The following is a 19348-nucleotide window of genomic DNA, read 5'->3' on the forward strand; positions in this document are numbered from 1 at the left end:
TTCTAAATTCCACATATTACTGAAATCATATGATGTTTGTCTTTCTCTGATTGACTTATTTTGCTTAACATAATACATTCTAGCTCCATCTGTGTTGTTGCAAATGGCAAGATTTTATTCTTTTTGTTGGCAGAGTTACATCCCATTACACAGACACACACACACACGCGCACACACACACACACACACACACACCACATCTTCTTTATCCATTCATCAGTCAATGGACGTTTGGTCTCTCTCCATAGTTTGGCTATTGTTGATAGTGCTGCTATAAACATTGGGGTGCATGTGCCCCTTAGAATCTGTATTTTTGTATTCTTTGGATAAATACCTAATAGCGCAATTGCTGGATCATAGGGTAGTTCTATTTTTAATTTTTGAGGAACCTCCACACTGTTTTCCAGAGTGGCTGCACCAGTTTGCATTCCCACCAGCAGTGCAAGAGGGTTCCCCTTTCTCTGCATCCTCACCAACACCTGTTCTTTCTTGTGTTGTTAATATGAGCCATTTGACAGGTGCGAGGTGGTATCTCATTGGGGTTTTGATTTGTATTTCCCTGATGCTGAGGGATGTTGATCATCTTTTCATGGCATCATTTCCTTTAAGCCTGTACACAAAAAATTCTTCGTTTTCCATGATCTGAAAATGTCTTTATTTTACCTTGATTCGTTAAGGAAATTTTCAGTAGATGGAAAATTGAGTTGATAATTCTTTTTTTTTCCCAGCCCTTTACAGATACTGTTCACTATCTTCTTGCCTCCAGGGTTTCTGATCAGAAATCTGATCAATTGAATTCTGGTTTCACTACATATATTGTGTTTTATCTCGATGCTTTCAATATTTATTTAATCGCTGGTTTTCAGCAGTTTAATTATGATGTGACTGGGTATGTGTTTGAGTTTATCCTGTTTTCCTTGAGTTAAACAGTTTATTTTTAAAAAGATTTTAGAATTACTGGGACCTTATGAAGATAAAAAGCTTCTGCACAGCAAAGGAAACAACCAACAAAACGAAAAGGCAACCAACGGAATGGGAAAAGATATTTGCAAATGACATATCGGACAAAGGGCTAGTATCCAAAATCTATAAAGAGCTCACCAAACTCCACACCCGAAAAACAAATAACCCAGTGAAGAAATGGGCAGAAAACATGAATAGACACTTCTCTAAAGAAGACATCCGGATGGCCAACAGGCACATGAAAAGATGTTCAACATTGCTCCTTATCAGGGAAATACAAATCAAAACCACACTCAGATATCACCTCACGCCAGTCAGAGTGGCCAAAATGAACAAATCAGGAGACTATAGATGCTGGAGAGGATGTGGAGAAACGGGAACCCTCTTGCACTGTTGGTGGGAATGCAAATTGGTGCAGCCGCTCTGGAAGGCAGTGTGGAGGTTCCTCAGAAAATTAAAAATAGACCTACCCTATGACCCAGCAATAGCACTGCTAGGAATTTATCCAAGGGATACAGGAGTACTGATGCATAGGGGCACTTGTACCCCAATGTTTATAGCAGCACTCTCAACAATAGCCAAATTATGGAAAGAGCCTAAATGTCCATCAACTGATGAATGGAGAAAGAAATTGTGGTTTATATACACAATGGAATACTACGTGGCAATGAGAAAGAATGAAATATGGCCTTTTGTAGCAACGTGGATGGAACTGGAGAGTGTGATGCTAAGTGAAATAAGCCATACAGAGAAAGACAGATACTATATGGTTTCACTCTTATGTGGATCCTGAGAAACTTAACAGAAACCCATGGGAGAGGGGAAGAAAAAAAAAAAAAAAAGAGGTTAGAGTGGGAGAGAACCAAAGCATAAGAGACTGTTAAAAACTGAGAACAAACTGAGGGTTGATGGGGGGTGGGAGGGAGGGGAGGGTGGGTGATGGGTATTGAGGAGGGCACCTTTTGGGATGAGCACTGGGTGTTGTATGGAAACCAATTTGACAATAAAATTCATATATTAAAAAAAAAATTAAAAAAATAAAAAAAATAAAAAGATTTTATTTTTAGGTAATCTCTACACTCAGCGTGGGGCTTGAACGTACAACCCTGAGATCAAGAGTGGCACACTCCACTGACCAAGCCAGCCAGGCACCCCCCAGTCGAAGTTTAATTGTGATGTGTCTGGGTGTGGTTTTCTTTGAGTTTATCCAGTTATCAACACAGACGGTATGGCTCACTGAGATTCTTGAATCTGTAAATTTATGCCTATCAAATTGGGGGATTTTAACCATTATGTCTTCAAATAAGTTTTCTGTGTCTATTTCTTTCTCCGTTTTTTTCTGGGAGCAACATTGGTGTGCTGGAACCAGCTTGTTGATTCTGCACATCTCTTCCCAACTCCATGTTCAGTGACACCATGTTGACAGCTTGAAAATGGCCATGATGGGGATATTTACACCTGGACATTGGAGACTTATTTTTTTTCGAGAACCAGTTTACTACTGGACTCCAATGACGAAAATGTTAGAACTTTTGATGTTGGTTTTCAGGTTTCTGGGGCTCAGGTCTTTTTTTTTTTTTTTTTTTTTTTTGGTTCTTTGTTACTGTTCTCAATTAGATAAATTCTACTGATTTCTCTTCAAGATCACTGACCCTTCTGTCATCCTCAGCCAGTTATTGAACCCATCTAACAGATTTTAAAAGTTTCGGATATTTTTTCAGTTCTAAACTTTCCATTTGGTTCTTTAAAAAAAAATACTGCTCTCTTGAGAACTTCCTCAGTTCCATTCATCGCGAGTGTTTTCCTTTATCTCATGTTATAACAGCGGCTTAGAGTCTGAGTTCTAATATCTGGATCATTTTGTGTTGACATTTGTTGTCCTTCCTGAGAATTGATCACACTTTTCTGGTGCTTTATATGTTGAGTAACTTTAGAGTATAAGCCGGGCATTTTTAATATTATAGATGCTAGGTCCTGCTAAAGTATTTGGAGCAATGTTGATTTTTAACAATCAACCCAAATAGCAAATTCTGATACAACTTCTGGAAGCTGTGATTCCAATGTCAGTTCAATTTACAAAGGCTGTTATGCTATCTGTATTGGATGGATCTCACACGTGAACTATGAGTCGTTAGTCTGTGTCATATTCTGTGCTTCAAAATTGTAGTTCAGTTCTCAAAGACTTTGCTGTGCTGCTTGGGGTCTGAGTATGTGTAGCTCAAGGCTAAGCATGGAGCTCGTGCCAATCACAACAGCGTAAGAGGAGTCCCTTCCCTAGCTCTCTTCTCTATGGTTTCCCCCTTGCCCACAGGGCCCCTCTGCTCTGTCCTTTGACCAGATAGACAGAGCTTCTCTTGGAATTTCAGTGCCATCACTCTTACGGCACAGTTTCCACAGCTCAGGCCACATTCTGGACAAAGAGAGTAAATGAAGAAAAATGAGGATTATCCTCATTCTTCAGACTGTGAGTGTTCTTTTCCCATTTCCTCTGTCCAGAAAGATGAGTTTCCATCAATTTTAACTGTTGGCACTGCTTGTTACTGGGGCTTCTCCAGGGGGACTTACCAGTGACATGCCATGAGCGGAAAGAGAAAAGAAAAACCTTCTCTACATGCTTTAGCTTCCAGGAACTCATTTTTTTCTTTTGGAATTTTTCTTTCACAGGTTTTTCCTCAGTTTCCTCTGGTTTATGACCTGTCAGAGGAGCCGCCATGACAGCTCTACTGAGTACCCCCTTCCTGGCCTGGGGCCAAGAGAGAAAAAAGGGGAGAATGGGAAACGCACCCTTGTATGGGCCTCTTCTCAAGGTTTGACTCCCCTCCCAATCTATCTGCTTTTGTATATTTTTGAGTGCCCTCAGGTAGTTGCCTTTTGCATTTTGTCCAAAATTTTGTTTTAAGTGGGAGAGAGGCTTTTGAGGGCTTACTTCATCTTGACGATGCCTAAAGTCCAAAGCTGCATTATTTTTAAGAGACTCAAACTAGAAACAATCCAACTGTCCTTCAACATTAGAGTGGACAAATTATGATACATTTATACAATGACATATAATATGGCAATGAGAATGAAGAAACTACAGTGACGCCAGCAATATGGGTGAATCTCACATTACTTTCGTTGTATGGTACCTGAGTCTGAAAGAAACCCCATTTCTTTACCTTTAATCAAAATTAGGCAGAAAAAAGATAGAAGAAAATTACAAAGGGTATGGTTCCATTCTTATAAAGTTCAAAAACAGGTAAAACTAAATTATCATGTTAGAAGTCGGGATAGCTGTTATCCTGAAGAGAAGAAAGTAGCGATTGGCAGGTAGCATTGGGAGAGCTTTTTTGGTGCTACCAGTCTATTTCTTGCCTACGTGGTGGTTACTCATGTAATCACTTAGTAATTCATTGAGCTGAACATTCGCTTTTTATACTTTTTTGTATTTTATGAACTTTGTGAAAAAAAATTTTTTTTAATGTTTATTTTTGAGAGAGACAGAGTGTGAGCGAGTGAAGGGCAGAGAGAGAGGGAGACACAGAACCTGAAGCAGGCCCCAGGCTCCAAGCTGTCGGCACAGAGTCCAACGCGGGACTCAAACTCACAAACCGCGAGGTCACGACCTGAGCTGAAGTCGGAAGCTTAACTGACTGAGCCACCCGGGCGCCCCTGTATTTTATCAGCTTAAAAAAAAACCATTTGAAAAAGTAACCCTTCCTTCTAGGGGCAACTGACAGAATCTTAGCTTAAATTGACCTGTGTACCAAGGGGAATTTACGGTAAGGACTGAGGTGCTGCACAGAATTCGAGTACGGGAACGACACTGGGTCTCAAGAACAACTGTGCCAAGGGCTCAAATACTGTCAGAACCCTCTCTCTCACTACAGATGTTCCCTCCAGGAAAATATGACCACTGACTGAAACAATCATTTTGTAGGATAGGCACCGAGACATTTGTGGTGCATCTATTGTTTTGTTTGCCCAAGACCAGGCCCACTCAATGGGGATAGCACCACTTTCAGGAAAAGTGGTCTTCCCTCATCCCATCTATGTTTTCATAGGAGCTGCATGGCTTGTAATTAACCCTGATCACCTGACCACAGGCCAGTAAGAGGCATGTGATCGTGCTGGGGAATCCTATTCCTAGAAGTTTTGTTCTTGGGACCAGAGATCTAATTTGGAATGGGCACGCCTGCGGGAGGGTGCAGAAAGCTGTGTTTTAACAGCCAATCAGGTGATCCCAAAGATTGAGAACTCGAATCTAGACTATCTCGATTATTTGTTTGTGCCTATTATTTCTATTTTATTTTAAAACTGGAAGGGTACTCAACCAATACTGTCAATTCAGTTTGGTAGACTGTCGAGGGGGTGGCAGTTCAAGTGTCAATAAAAGTTACTGTATGAAAGAGCCATGATAATAAAGGTTTGGTGAAGTTTTGGAATTAGTATTTGTATACTCTGCCTGGAACTCCTCCCCCAGCAGAATGTATCTAAATGATGGCAGTGACCGTAGCGTTAAGAAAAAGTTACACTATCGGGGCGCCTGGGTGGCTCAGTCAGTTAAGAGTCGGACTCTTGGTTTCAGCTCAGGTCATAATCTCAGTGTGTGAGTTCGAGCCCCGTGTCGGGCTCCGTGCTGACAGCACAGAGCCTGCTTGGGATTCTCTCCCTCTCTCTCTCTTTCTCTCTCTCTCTCTCTCTCTCTCCCTCTCTCTGCCCCTCCCCCACTCACTCTGTCTCTCTCTCTCAAAAATAAATAAATAGATATCTAGATAAATAGATAAACTTAAAAAAAAAGTTACACTATCAACCATGAATATGATCCCAATATCCTCAGAAGAAAAAAAAAAAAGGCAACATCCTCAAATTTAAGTGGTTGCTCACCTATGGGAATTAAGTGCTTTTTCTTCTTTTATAATTTGTTATTTCTCTAGTTTTCTTTGCGTAAGAACACCCAACTGTTATGCACATACAAAATATATATGATGGATTTCTTAACATCAGGGAGCATCTACAATCAGGAATGGCGAATTGTGGGTCGAGCTTTCAATACCAGTTAATGTACACTTCTGTTCAAAAGCAAACTCCTATTAAAATACTTTCTCATTCTAACTTAACAAAAGACCATGGGGAAAGGAAGGGGGAAAATAGTTACAGAGAGGGAGGGAGACAAACCGTAAGACTCTTAAATACAGAGAACAAACTGAGGGTGGATGGAGGGGGTGGGGGAGAGGGGAAAATGGGTGATGGGCATTGAGGAGGGCACTTGTTGGGATGAGCACTGGGTGTTGTATGTAAGCGATGAACCATAGGAATCTACCGCAAAAACCAAGAGCACACTTTACACACTGTATGTTTGCTAATTTGACAATAAATAATTAAAAAAATAAAAAATAAAATATTTTCCCATCCTAAACAGAAGACGTTCTACCCTTCCATTTGGCACTTTTTAAAAAAGTGTCTCTTTGAAAGAGGGAGGGAGGGTGTGTGTGTGCGGGGGAGTGGAAAGGAAAGAGAGGGAGAGAGAGAATCTCAAGTGGGTTCTGCGCTGTCCATGCAGAGCCCGACACAAGGCTCGAATTCACAAACCACGAGATCATGACTCAAACCAAAACCAAGAGTCGGACGTTCAACTGATTGAGCCATCCAGGTGCCCCCCTTTTCGCATTTTATAAACATGTTAGGTGAGCACTTAAATATTTGTTTCTGGATGGTGAGACTGCAGGATCCCAAGGTGATATGTGGAATCATTTATTATATATATTTTTAAATGTTTATTTATTTTTGAGAGAGAGAGCACATGCGTACAAGTGGGGGAGGGGCAGAGAGAATCCCAAGCAGTCTCCCTGCTGTCAGTGCAGAGCCCCGGGCGGAGCTCCATCTCATGAATGTTGACAAATGGTGAGATCATGACCTGAGCAGAGATCAAGAATTGGACACTTAACCGACTGAGCCACCCACAGGCCCCACATCATTCATATTTCTTAATATTTTCGGTTTTTGAAGCAATGAGTCTCTATTACTTTCAAAATCAAATAAAGGTTGTTTTTGTTTTTATTTTTTTAAGAGAAAAACGTTAAGTTCACCCAGTTTCAATAAAGATTTGGCTTGAGATTGGCATGCACTTAACATAGTTTTAAGCTGAGCTGTATTAAGTAAGGCTCATGAGTGAAATCTATTCCATTTTCAGACTAGCAACCAGAGTACGATTTAGTCCACTCAGACTTATATTTAGGGTCATTAAAAATGTATTAGGGTTGCTAACTTTAGCTTCATGCTCATGTGAACATCCCATTCACAACCTCTCCTCAAAGTTAATTTCTGTATCAGGTAATCTGCTGCTTTTGTAACTCAAAGCTACCCTTTGATATAGCAAATATTTCATAAGAACCTCTGTGTGGGTTTTCCTGTTGCACTGGGCATATAACAAGTTTAAGTAAACTTCTCATTCACTGATTTCCAAGTACACTGGCATTTCATTTTAAATGGTTCTTAGAAGTTTTTAGATTGGCTTGAGGAAAAATTCAAACATGGTATCATTTCTCTATGCTGTATTAATGAAACTAATTGTAACAAAAAGGACAGTAAAAACTTCCAGAAGGAATGTGGGGAACTAATTAAACTGTATAATTTTGGATATTTTCCAATTTTCCATAAAAGAAAAATGTACATGATTAACTAAATACATTTGGCTTGAAAATGTATTAATTTTTTCCTTTTGGAAACTCGTATATAATAGCTTTTTGCTTATTTTATATATGCTAGCTTTTTGAAAGTAGGTGTCAATTCATAGCAGGTGACAAAGTTCTAAGAAGCTACCAATTTCAAGTAAACTATAAATATACTCCAAATAATCCAAATATGAAATAAATAGGACAAGGAAACTATAACATGATATATTCCATCTCATGAAGATCAAGTTTGAAAGGGAAATATGACTTGGGTCTGTGTGCTTAAAAAAATCAACTGAGAAATTTATTAAAACCAATTGTAGGCAACTGGGGGTGGGGAATCTTACCATATCCAGAAATTAATAAAACACTTGAAAAAACAAGTATAAATTTAATAATAAACATTATGGTCAGGCTGTTTATTAAGGAGGCAACCACACATACAAGTTCAGCTATAGAAATGTTTGCAAATCAAACTTCATGTGATCTAAAAAGGACCATGCGTAATGTCAAAAATGGACGTCTGTACATTCAATAAAAATTTAAACATACATAGTCTAGATCATTCTAGAGTTATACAAATGTCTGGGGACAAATATGTATCTAATTTCCTTTCAAAAAAACTTTTTTTTTTTTTTTTTTATAAAAGTGATGTATTGAGATAGTTTTAAAAAGTATCTGACAATTATGAATGGTCCCCAGTTTTACAAAATGTGATTTCCAGGGCATGAAAACTGAAAAAAGTCAACTCTTCAGAGAGTGTTTTATATTATACAAACAAGTTCTGTAGAAAAATGATCCAGCAAATGCTCGAGTTAAGAATATTTATATTTTTTTCCAATTTTTTTACACTTTTATTAACACACTTACAAAAAAATAACATTCAAACACTGAGAAAATTAAATAACTTTGGAAGCAGAGCTCATAGCCTTCTGCTTACATATAAGTGACAATTCTGGGCTGTTGGCACAGAAAAATAATCAACATTCATAAAACCTTTACTACTATATATCAAACATAAGTTAAAATCATAGGCACTAGTTTATCAAATCCACATTTCTTCTGTAAGACTAACCACAGTGAATCCTTAGATTTTCCCAAACAGAAAAATTGGCAATACACAAAGGCTTTCTAGTAAAAAGGCAATTTTTCTCTTTAGGAACCTAAAAGCCAATAGTCTGTGGTAGTACAACAGCAGGTAAAATAATGTTTTACCCAACTCAGATCCAAATACGTTTTTAACAAGTGATGAAATATTTTAATAAAAAAAAAATAGACTTTTTTTTCTGATGCAGCCATTTAAAAACAAAGTTAAATAACCTGAATACTCCTTTTGAAACAGATATCTAACTTAATGTAATGGGTATTTCAAATAGAGTTAAAATTCCTTGTAATTATTAGATTGCAGCATATTTTTCTTTTGCAATGTTGCACTGAAACTGAGACCTATTTTGTTTTGTGTCTATATGATTTTAAAAAGAGACAGTGGCTAGTCGTTTTACTTAAGATTTTTTACATGAGATACCCCCCACCTGAAGCAGATGCTTTATCTTCCTCTGAAAAGCAACATTTTTTTAGTACATCATCATGTGGAATTCTGGTGCCATCCTTTCCTGACCCACACCCATCACCCTCATAGTCAAGGATAAAATTTCTTCCTTGCATTGTACACCAAAATACATTAGCACTGGCAGTTTCAATCTCCAGCTGCTGGGCTAACTGAATGACTCCCTATTGGTCAAGCTAATAAAAAATACCAAGGTGTCATGGCAGAATGGGGGTCTTGGTTTTAAAAGTTTTATCAATTTCTCAACCTATCAACCTCAACGCTATCCTGAATATCAAGTTTCTCATTTCTCTCTCAATATCTTTTGCCAACTTACAGAATGTCTTTGACTAACAGGAAATGAACTTTCGTTCAAATCGCTCAAATCCTTTAGGTGACCTGACTGCCAATATTTCAGAGCCATTTAAATTAAATATTTCAAAACAGACCTCACCATGAAAAAGGAGATGCCTGCTGAAGAAAGTTTTAGTCTGGTAATTGTCTAGGAAAACCAAAATAAGTGATTTCCAGGATATACCTAAGGGCCACTAGACAGCAAGTATTTAACAGGTTAGAGTCATATATAGTGGGTTTCCTTTGTTACCAAAAATGTAAAAATTAACGTAAGGCAGAATCTAAGTCAAAAGGGACAGTATTTTCAAGGATGTTTTATACAGTTACCTAGTTTAAAGTGGATCAGCTCAAGTAGGATTCAGCGGACTATAACTTTCCTACCACATAACAGACCGTTGTGTCAATAGTAACAACACAACTGTCATTACCAGAGATTTTGTAAGTTAAGTGCATAGATTTTTTTCCCCCTCTCTCTCATTGTATGGTTTTGTTCCAGGTTGTAAGCACTGAGGCGGTGGTGTTTATATCAAGAATAAAGACACATACTACTTGCTCTTTCCTATCATGGTAACCTGTTAATAAAAACATGATCTCTTAGTTCTCTAACAGATATAATAGCATGTGAAGAAGTTGGCTTCAATAGCAAAGGCTATCTTTCCTGAGCCAGGAGCTATAAAGTTTAGAAAGATTGTACAACTGATATTAAGCCCTTTTGGCAATCAAAACAAACACACACAAGTCCGATGTGTCAATGCAACGTGGTGGGCGCACGGTGTGACATTATCTCGCGGTGGTGATACGTGAGCTACATCCAAAACGTAAGGTTAAACAAAATGACAGTTTTTCCAGTGAATCTGCAAAAAATAATTTATAGAATTCTCACAAATTTAGGTATCACGTGTGAAATCCCTAGCCTAGACTTCTTCCTACCCCCACCCTCCCTTCTATCTCAATCTAGTTTCTTGGAGTACTAGTGAAACATTTTACATAATTAGTCAGGATATTAGTTCTCATTAACACAAATATTTATTGATACTATTTATACAGTAAATTAGGTTGAACGTGAAGTTTTGGATAGCTTGAATTCACCATTTTCTTGTGCACAAAGGTATTCTCTCATTTACAAATGGGCATTTCTCTTTGGCATCCGTTAGTTTTTTGCCCAGATATTGGCCTCTGTCAAATATTAAAAAATCAACTTAGTTTCTATTAAACAAAACTAAATGTGATTCCATGGAGAGTGATTGCATGATTACCAAACACATCTGATGTTAAATGTCATTAAAGTGCTGCTTGATCATCTCTGTCAGTTTGTGCTAATTAAGACAGAGAGGGCTGGGATTTATCAATCCCCAGAGTCTTATCTGAACAGTCTGCATATAAAAGTTGTCTTTTAGCCTGGTGAAGGGGTATCCATGAAGCTGTGGACCTCTGCATTCTCATCTCTGCTGGTCAGTAACAGCCATCTTTCCAACTGTCATCTTTCATGCTACCATAGGTTTTAGGAGCTGGCAAGGATCTGAAATAAAGCAATTTCATTAAGTGATTTAAAAGGCTTTATGAAATGTTACCATATATATTAATTACTTTGCAGGAGGCACCCTGATCCACGAAGGTTGTTCCAGGGGATCACTGAGGTCAAAAGTCTAAACGGCTTATTCGCATCACGTAAGTCCCACCCTTGGCATTTCTACAACTTTCAAGTTTTACTGGCTGTCAGGTGACTTCACGAACATCTTTTTGTTAACACAGCCACTACAGTAAAAGAAAGGAAGACTCTCATTTCTTCCAACAGCATGGATCACCAACTTTTAATTAATTAATTAATTAATTAATTAAAGGGGTGGGGGGCAGAGTGATGACTGTGATAGGAGAGACTTAGCATCACCAAAATTAGAGAGGTAAAATGGCACCGTGCTTAAATGGACTTTTCAGTCAGACATACTTAGAACTGAAAGCCTTTTTATTGTGTAGTCTCAGGCAAATTACTTCACCTCATTAAATTTCTATATTCTCCTCTGAAAAATAAGGATAGCCACAGTTCAATGTTTATGCTATTGTAAAAGTGCAATAAGGTCCATAGAAGTTATTTAGCAGTGTAGCTGTTGCACTCTACTACTGAATTCAGAAATGTAATTTATCTGACAGTGACAAAGATGTGGGTAACTCAGTTTAAACGCTTACGAGATGAAAGCCTTTTCAAAGTTTGAAAACCACCCTCCTGGATTATACTCAGATTTGGTAGCTATAAGTTTTGTCTTAAATCTCGCTCTAGGCTCTAATATGCTTCTTTATCTTTACTGAGTAACATTATATTCAAAATGAACAAATATCACAACCAAATTGAGTGGTTCTAACATTTTTTTTTCTAGGAGTTTTTGGAGATGCCTAATCATGTTAGGTATCTGAGCAAATCTGATCTGAACCAAAGTGGTATGATACTCCAATGTCTTAAGTGATGATTTCTTTAAAACAATAAAGTAATGTTTTATTCAAATTCTACGAAGACTCTAATGGGAACCTAGTAGGACTCTACGTTTGCTACCACAAGCGGCGAGGGGAGTGATTCCAGTCTACCCACTTTCCTATGCTCAAGACTGCTGGAACAGAACATTTGCTGCTTACCTGCGCACAGGCTGTGCAAGTTTGCTGCGAGGCACTGGTATACCCCCAGCAGAAGGGGCACTGGGTCTGGGCAAGCCGCTTCTCATCGCTGTTGTCCCTGCAGGTCTGGTTAAAGTAGTGCTGTTGATATTGTGGGGAGGATTTGCTGGGACTGTGTTCTGAACCATGGGCGGCCCAGGTGAAGAGGTGTTTTGTGTGAGCTGTGTTGTTTCTTGGCTACCAGGAGAACCAGAGCCATGGTTACTAAATGCTTTTACTGGTTGCCGGAGAGCCAAAGGAGACGGTGCTGCAGGGGAGCGGAATTTGCCTGGAGAAGGTACTGCAAAATGGCAAAGAAAAATCAATGATTTTAGTAGAAACCAAATGTAAGTGAAATCAGTGCTTTATGTTACACTTGATAACATCAGTACATCTGTATTCACAACAACTCACTTGACACAAATGCAAGGAATAAAGAATATTTGTGGGCTAACAGAACAACTGGTAAGTCCTAAACAACCAAGTCCTTTCTCAGAGGACTGCAACTGTGCTTCACAACCGTGTTTTAACTACGCCAGCTAGGAATCCACAATACCAAACAGAAAAGGCACTGAAGGATTTGAGGTCACTGTAGCAGCTAACCTGGGCCACATTCTGGAAATGAAAAAAAAAAAAAAAAAAAAAAAAGGTGACTCCACATGGTTGCTAGAATTTGAAACATACTCTCCCTTCAAAAAAACATTCATGTAAACATGTATTAAGTGAGTCCTGTATCACCTACAGCGTAACTTAAGATTTGGAAATAAAACATTAAAAGCAAAATAAAACTGCCTCTATTGGTGTGTTTCACCAAGTAGAGAAGTTCTAAATCTAGGGGCATATCAAGATGTGTATGAAGTCAGAGGATAAAAATAGTACATTCTTCTGGAATGTCGATTCTACTATGTGATAATTTAAAACACCTTTATATCTCTCCCCCCCCAAATAAATGAATATTAAAATAAATAAATAAGTTTTCAGCATAAACATTTTAAAGAACTATTACAGATATATTTTTAAAGATATAAAGAGAAATATAAAGAGAAATAAAAGATTTTTAAAAGAATTAGACAACTTTTAAAGATGAAAAGCTTACATCCAAAATGCTAAGTTTATTAGACGGGAATCAATAGCATTTTAGATCATACAGAAGAGGTGCCTGAAGATACAATTAAGAATTACCTAAACATAAGCATACAGAAAATAAAAAGACTCCAAAAAATACAATGATAAACCTTCAGTGTACAACAGGTCAAGATTATATAGTCTAACATACGCAACTGAGGTTCCAAATGGAGGGGGGGTATAAGAGGGATGGAAAATAGTTGAAGAATGGCTGAAAATCTTTCAAATTTAATGGAAACTAAAATATCATATATTTGAATATGTTCAAAAACACTCCAAGCATAGCAAACAGAGAACACCACATCAAGGAACATTGTTGCCAAGTTTCTAAGATGAATAATAAATTTAAAAATATTAGAATACTTTTTTTAAAAAAACAGAGGAACCAAGATAAAATAACACAGACTTCTCAAAAGAAATGAAGTAAGCCAAAAGACAACAGAAAAACATTGTTTAAAGTGCTTAAAAGCCTGTCAATTTAGACTTCTATATCCAGAAAAATTACTTTTTAAAATTTTTACTTACATTCCAGTTAGCTAACATACAATGTAATATTAGTTTTGGGTGTACAATATAGTAATTCAACACTTCCATACAGCACCAGTGCCATCAAAACAAGTGCACTCCTTAATCTCCATTTCCTATTTAACCCGTTCCCCACCCACCTCCCCTCCAGTAACCATCAGTTTGTTCTCTGTAGTTAAGAGTCTATTTCTTGGTTTGCCTCTTTCTCTTTTTCCCCCCTTTGCTCATTTGTTTTGTTTCTTTAATTCCATAAATGAAATCATATGGTATTTGTCTTTGTCTGATTGGCTTATTTTGCTTAGCATAATACTCTCTAGCTCCATCCAGGTCATTGCAAAAGGTAAGATTTCATCCTTTATTATGACCATATAATACTCCATTGTATACATATACCACACCTTCTTTATTCATTCGTCAGCTGATGGACAACTTGGGCTGTTTCCATAATTTGGCTACTGTAGATAATGCTGTTATAAACATTGGGGTGCATGTATGCAAAACTATTTTTCAAAATTAAAGTCAAACCACAGACTTTTAAAGACAGAAGTTGAGAAAAGTTATTGCCAGCAACCATTTACTAAAAGAAATGTTAAAGGAACATTCAGTACAAGAAAAATGATACCAAATGGTAACCCTGATCTGTATAAAGCAATAGTGCCAGGAATGGGAAATACATTGGGAAATATAAAGGTCTTTAAAAAAATCATATTTAAGTTTCACTAAAAGATAGCAATTTAAAATAAAAATAAAAACATACTCTGGGATTTAATACACACATAGAATTAAAATAAATGACAAAAGCGGCAAAAAGGAATGGGAAGGAATGAAAATATACTGTTTTAAGAGTACATTATGGGGAGCCTGGGTGGCTCAGTTGGTTAAGCATCTGAATCAGGTCATGACAGTTTGTGAGTTGGAGCCCTGTGTCAGGCTCTGCACTGACAGTGCTGAGTCTGCTTGGGATTCTTTTTCTCTCCCTCTCTGTCTGCCCCATACTCTTTCTCTCTTTCAAAAAAAAAAAAAAAAAAATAAGACTCTTACATTATAAGGAAGTGGGATACTGCCTGAAAATAAACCGTAATAAGTTAAATATGCAAAAAAGTGATGTATGAGAAGTAAGCCAACAATAAAAATAAAGTGTAATGCTTTTTTTTTTGTTTTGTTTAAATTTTTTTTAATGTTTATTTATTTTTGAGACAGAGCGTGAACGGGGGAGGGTCAGAGAGAGGGAGACACAGAATCTGAAGCAGGCTCCAGGCTCTGAGCTGTCAGCACAGAGCCCGACGCAGGGCTCAAACTCACGGACCATGAGATCATGACCTGAGCCGAAGTCGGATGCTTAACTGACTGAGCCACCCAGTGCCCCACAAAGTGTAATGTTAAAAGGTACTTACCTATTCCAAAAAAATTACAAAGTAGGGATAAAGGAACAAAGATCTGAAGGGACAAAGATAAAACAAATTGTGAGACAGATTTTTTTAAAATTTTTATTGTTTTTTAAATGTTTGGTTGTTTTTGAGAGAGAGAGAGAGAGAGAGAGAGAGTGTGTGTGTGTGTGTGTGTGTGTGTGTGTGTGTGTGTAGGGGAGGGACAAAGAGAGAGGGAGACACAAAATCTGAAGCAGTCTCCAGGCTCTGAGCTGTCAGCACAGAGCCTGATGTGGGGTTTGAACTCACGAACTGTGAGATCATGACCTGAGCCAAAGTCAGATGCTTAACTGACTGAACCACCCAGGCGCCCCGGGAGACTTTACACCAACCATATTGATAATTAACTGCAGTAAATATGAATAGTAATCACTCCAATGAAAAAGTAATGATTGTTGTTGGTATGCACAGAAAAGAGCAACATGCTCTCTAAAAAGAAACACATTTTAGACATAAAAATGTAAGTTATAAGAAAAAGGACAAAGATAACAACAGATCAAATTGATCATGAAAAAGCTGCAATGTCTATACTATCAGAAAAAAAGATTACTATCAGAGATAGAGTTCATACGTTAAAGTTGATTCAGATGAGAGCATAAAAATTCTGTGTATATCCAAAACCAGATGCACAAAACACATGAAACAAACAGATATAACTGAAAGATGGGAAAAAGTCTATGGTTAGATATTTCAACACCACAACTCTCTTGGTAACTGATAAAACAAATAGAAAATCAGAAAGGACACAGAAGATGAACTGGCTTGACATCTACAGAACACTCTACTCAACTGATCACAGTTCAAATATTCATCAGCAGGTGAATGAGTAAACAAATTGTGGTATATCCACACATTAAAATACTACCCAGCAATGAAAAGGAGTAGACCGCTGATACAAAGGATGACTCTAAAAATTATGCTGAGTGAATTAAGTGCCAGACACAAAACAGTACACACTGAAGGACTCCATTCATATAAAATTCTAGAAAAGGCAAATATAGTTTATGGTAACAGCAGATCAGATATTTGCTTGAGGTTGGGAGGAGTGACTGGGAAGGAGTACAAGGAAACTTTTGGGGATGATGGAAATGTTCTAGAACTTTACAATACTGATGGTTACATGAATGTGTATTTTTGCTGAAATTCAAATTTTGTGTTTAAAATTCCATCTGAATACAGCTGACTTTAAAAAAACTCCAAAAGGGACTCCATAGTACAGTATAGCTGAGAAGAATGTCTCTCGAATCAATCATGTCCTGGTCCCCCAACAACTGTTACAGTCTCCTTTGGCAGAAAACCGAAGATGACCACAGGGCCTTGAGTACCCCTGAACAGCAAATTTCATGATCTTCATAGAAGATTTTTTTTTTTTTTACTTTACATAATCCATATTCCCCTTTCTATATATAGTGACTATAAAAACATTTTCTCAGTTCCATTCTCTTCAATCCCACCTTTGTCTCCCTTGCCAGACTAGTCTCTACCCATGTTGTTTCAGTGCCTTCCTGGAGGATTACTGAGTAACCAAGGATCTAATTCATCTAGTCACTACCTAAGGATGGGGCCTAGACCTGCTCCCTAGTACCAACTCCATAAAAGCCATCTTTAGTCCTAGCTTTTCCCATAGTTGGGAGTCTTTCAACCAGGGTTTTGTTTTGGTGGGGATGCAGGTTTCAGATAGGAGCAAGAATAAAGTTCAGAGGATCATAAGTTTCAAAGAGCATTCTGGAAAAGTCTGAGCAGTTGGGGAAGGATGGCAAGGAGGTCAGATAAAAAAATGCACTAAAACACTGTGAATGACAATCTGTTAAATGAGGGCTGACTGAAGAGTTCTAGGCTTCCTTCTTTTTTTTTTTTTTAATTTTTTTTTAACGTTTATTTATTTTTTTGAGACAGAGAGAGACAGAGCATGAACACGGAAGGAGAAGAGAGAGAGGGAGACACAGAATCCGAAACAGGCTCCAGGCTCTGAGCTGTCAGCACAGAGCCCAACGCGGGGCTCGAACTCACGGACCGTGAGATCATGACCCGAGCTGAAGTCGGATGCCCAACCAACCAAGCCACCCAGGGGCCCCTGGGCTTCCTTCTTAATGGCAACTGCTACAATGAAGTTAAGAGTGTTTCATTTCTACAGGACAGCCTTGTATGCACTGGAATACATCTATAATGCTTTGAATGTCTTACCCAAACCTTATATTGAAAATAGGCTATGTGAAAAGCATCTTTTCCTCTGGCAAAACTTCTGTTAATAGTTATACCAGGGAAATGATTATTTCCTGAAATTTTTTAAAAATGTGAATCTCAGACTTCCACTTGGGAAAAATGGGATAGATGTATGTTTCCCTATTTCTCCCACTTAAGTATAATTTAAAACCCTGGGCATGATATTACAGAACAGCCATAAGAAAACTGTGATGTGGAGAGGAAAAAGGAAGATTGCCTTGGGACTTTGGGATGAGACGAATGATATGGTAATGAGTTGCTAGGGTTTTCTTTTTGCTTCATATATCCCAGATTGGAGCTGAAAAAGCTGGCAACCTGGAAAAGCCATCAGATGTGACAGACAAAATAAAAGCCTACTCTCTCTAGCCAAAGAACTGGGAAAGAAAACTTTTAGATGGTAACTGTTCTACTGCAGCCAAACACCACAAACTGTAGCCTACTCTCATCCCCATCAGCAAAGGCTGGTGAGGTATCTCGACTTCTATCTTCTTGTGAGGTTCCACCTTCTTGTGAGGTTTAACAAGGTGCCACAACACCCTTTCCAGGAAGGTGTCAGACAAGATAGTAACCAGATATTCTCTCCTCTCCTCATGGGTAGGAGTCAGAGGAGGTCCAGTGGAGAGTCAGGACTCTGATGATTGGTCAGTGGTAACAAGACTACCTCCATCACAGTGTGAGTGGAGACTGAGTGGGGAGCCAGAACTCCGACCTCCACCCACCTGGCTTCTCCCTCTTGGATGCCAACAAACACTGAGTAGAAAACCTGGGCTTCTATTCCCACCTACCTGTAATGAAATGCCCCCAAGCCTCATCCACCAATGCATGAGTGGTGTCAGAGAAAGAGACGTAAAACCAGAAAAAACAAAACTAGAAATATAGTATCAGTGATACTCAGTGAGATATATATATATATATATATCAAATTGTGTATATATATATATATATATATATATATATATATATATATATATATCAAACCCCATGATCAAATGGGGTTTAATCAATAATATAATCCACCACACTAACAGGCTAAAGGAAAGTCACATGATCCTGTCTATTGATGCAAAAAAGCATCTGACAAAATTCAACACATATATATTCATGATAAAAATTCTGACAAAAACAGGAATGGGGGAACTTGAACTTGATAAAGAGCATTTACAAAAAATCTACAAATACCACTGTACTTAATGGTGAAAGACTGCTTCCCTTCTAAGATCAGGAACAAAGCAAAAATATATGCTCTTACCACTCTTATTCATAGTGCTGCAAGTTCTAGCCAGTGCAATAAGCAAGGAAAGAAAATAAAAGGCATATAGGTTTGAAAGAAACATTCTTTATGACTGTTACATCAAAAATCCCAAGGAATATACAAAAAAAACCCGCAATTTCTAGAAATACTGAATTCAGTAAAGTCACAGAATAGAAGATTAACATATAATAATTGACTGTATGTAGTAACAGTAATGAATTACAGAAATCAAAATTAAAAATGCAGTAACACTTGCATTGCTCCCCCCAAAAAGAAATACTTATCGAGTAAATCTAATAAAAATAATAATAATTAAAAAAAGCTCAGCAAAGAAATCTCAGCAAATATCACAGGTTAGCTGTGAAAATCAAATGAGCAATAGGTATATAAATAGTTGGTAAAATGTAAAATATTACACAAACTGTAAGGCATACTATGTCTGTGCCTTCCTTATCTAAGGAATATTAGTGCCTTTCAACCTGTTGTAACTGAGTTCTCTGGAAAGATACTCAACAATGCCACTCAAGACAGTTTCCTAGGCCATCCTTATAAATTAACTAAAACACAGGGGTCAAGTTAGGCTCTATTGCCCAAATTATGACAATAGGTTATAATTTCTCTTTACTAATTCTGGATA

At 37.7% G+C, this 19348-nt stretch overlaps 1 protein-coding gene across 2 annotated transcripts in view; it reads right to left on the reverse strand.

The window, feature by feature from the left end:
• Positions 1-8002: 8002 nt before the first annotated feature.
• The window catches only part of SLAIN2 (SLAIN motif family member 2), a 72547-nt gene continuing 61201 nt past the window's right edge, over positions 8003-19348 (reverse strand). For both annotated transcript variants that reach the window (XM_019412578.2, XM_019412586.2), the window contains 2 exons: positions 12142-12460; positions 8003-11035 (listed from right to left, as the gene is read on the reverse strand). In XM_019412578.2, the coding sequence (XP_019268123.1) occupies positions 10969-11035; positions 12142-12460 (386 nt within the window). In that variant the 3' untranslated portion in view covers positions 8003-10968. The remainder of the gene's footprint in view (positions 11036-12141; positions 12461-19348) is intronic.

The sequence above is a fragment of the Panthera pardus genome, unplaced genomic scaffold (genome assembly GCF_024362965.1).
Source record: "Panthera pardus isolate Hobbes unplaced genomic scaffold, ASM2436296v1 HiC_scaffold_13, whole genome shotgun sequence".
Classification (NCBI taxonomy): domain Eukaryota; kingdom Metazoa; phylum Chordata; class Mammalia; order Carnivora; family Felidae; genus Panthera; species Panthera pardus.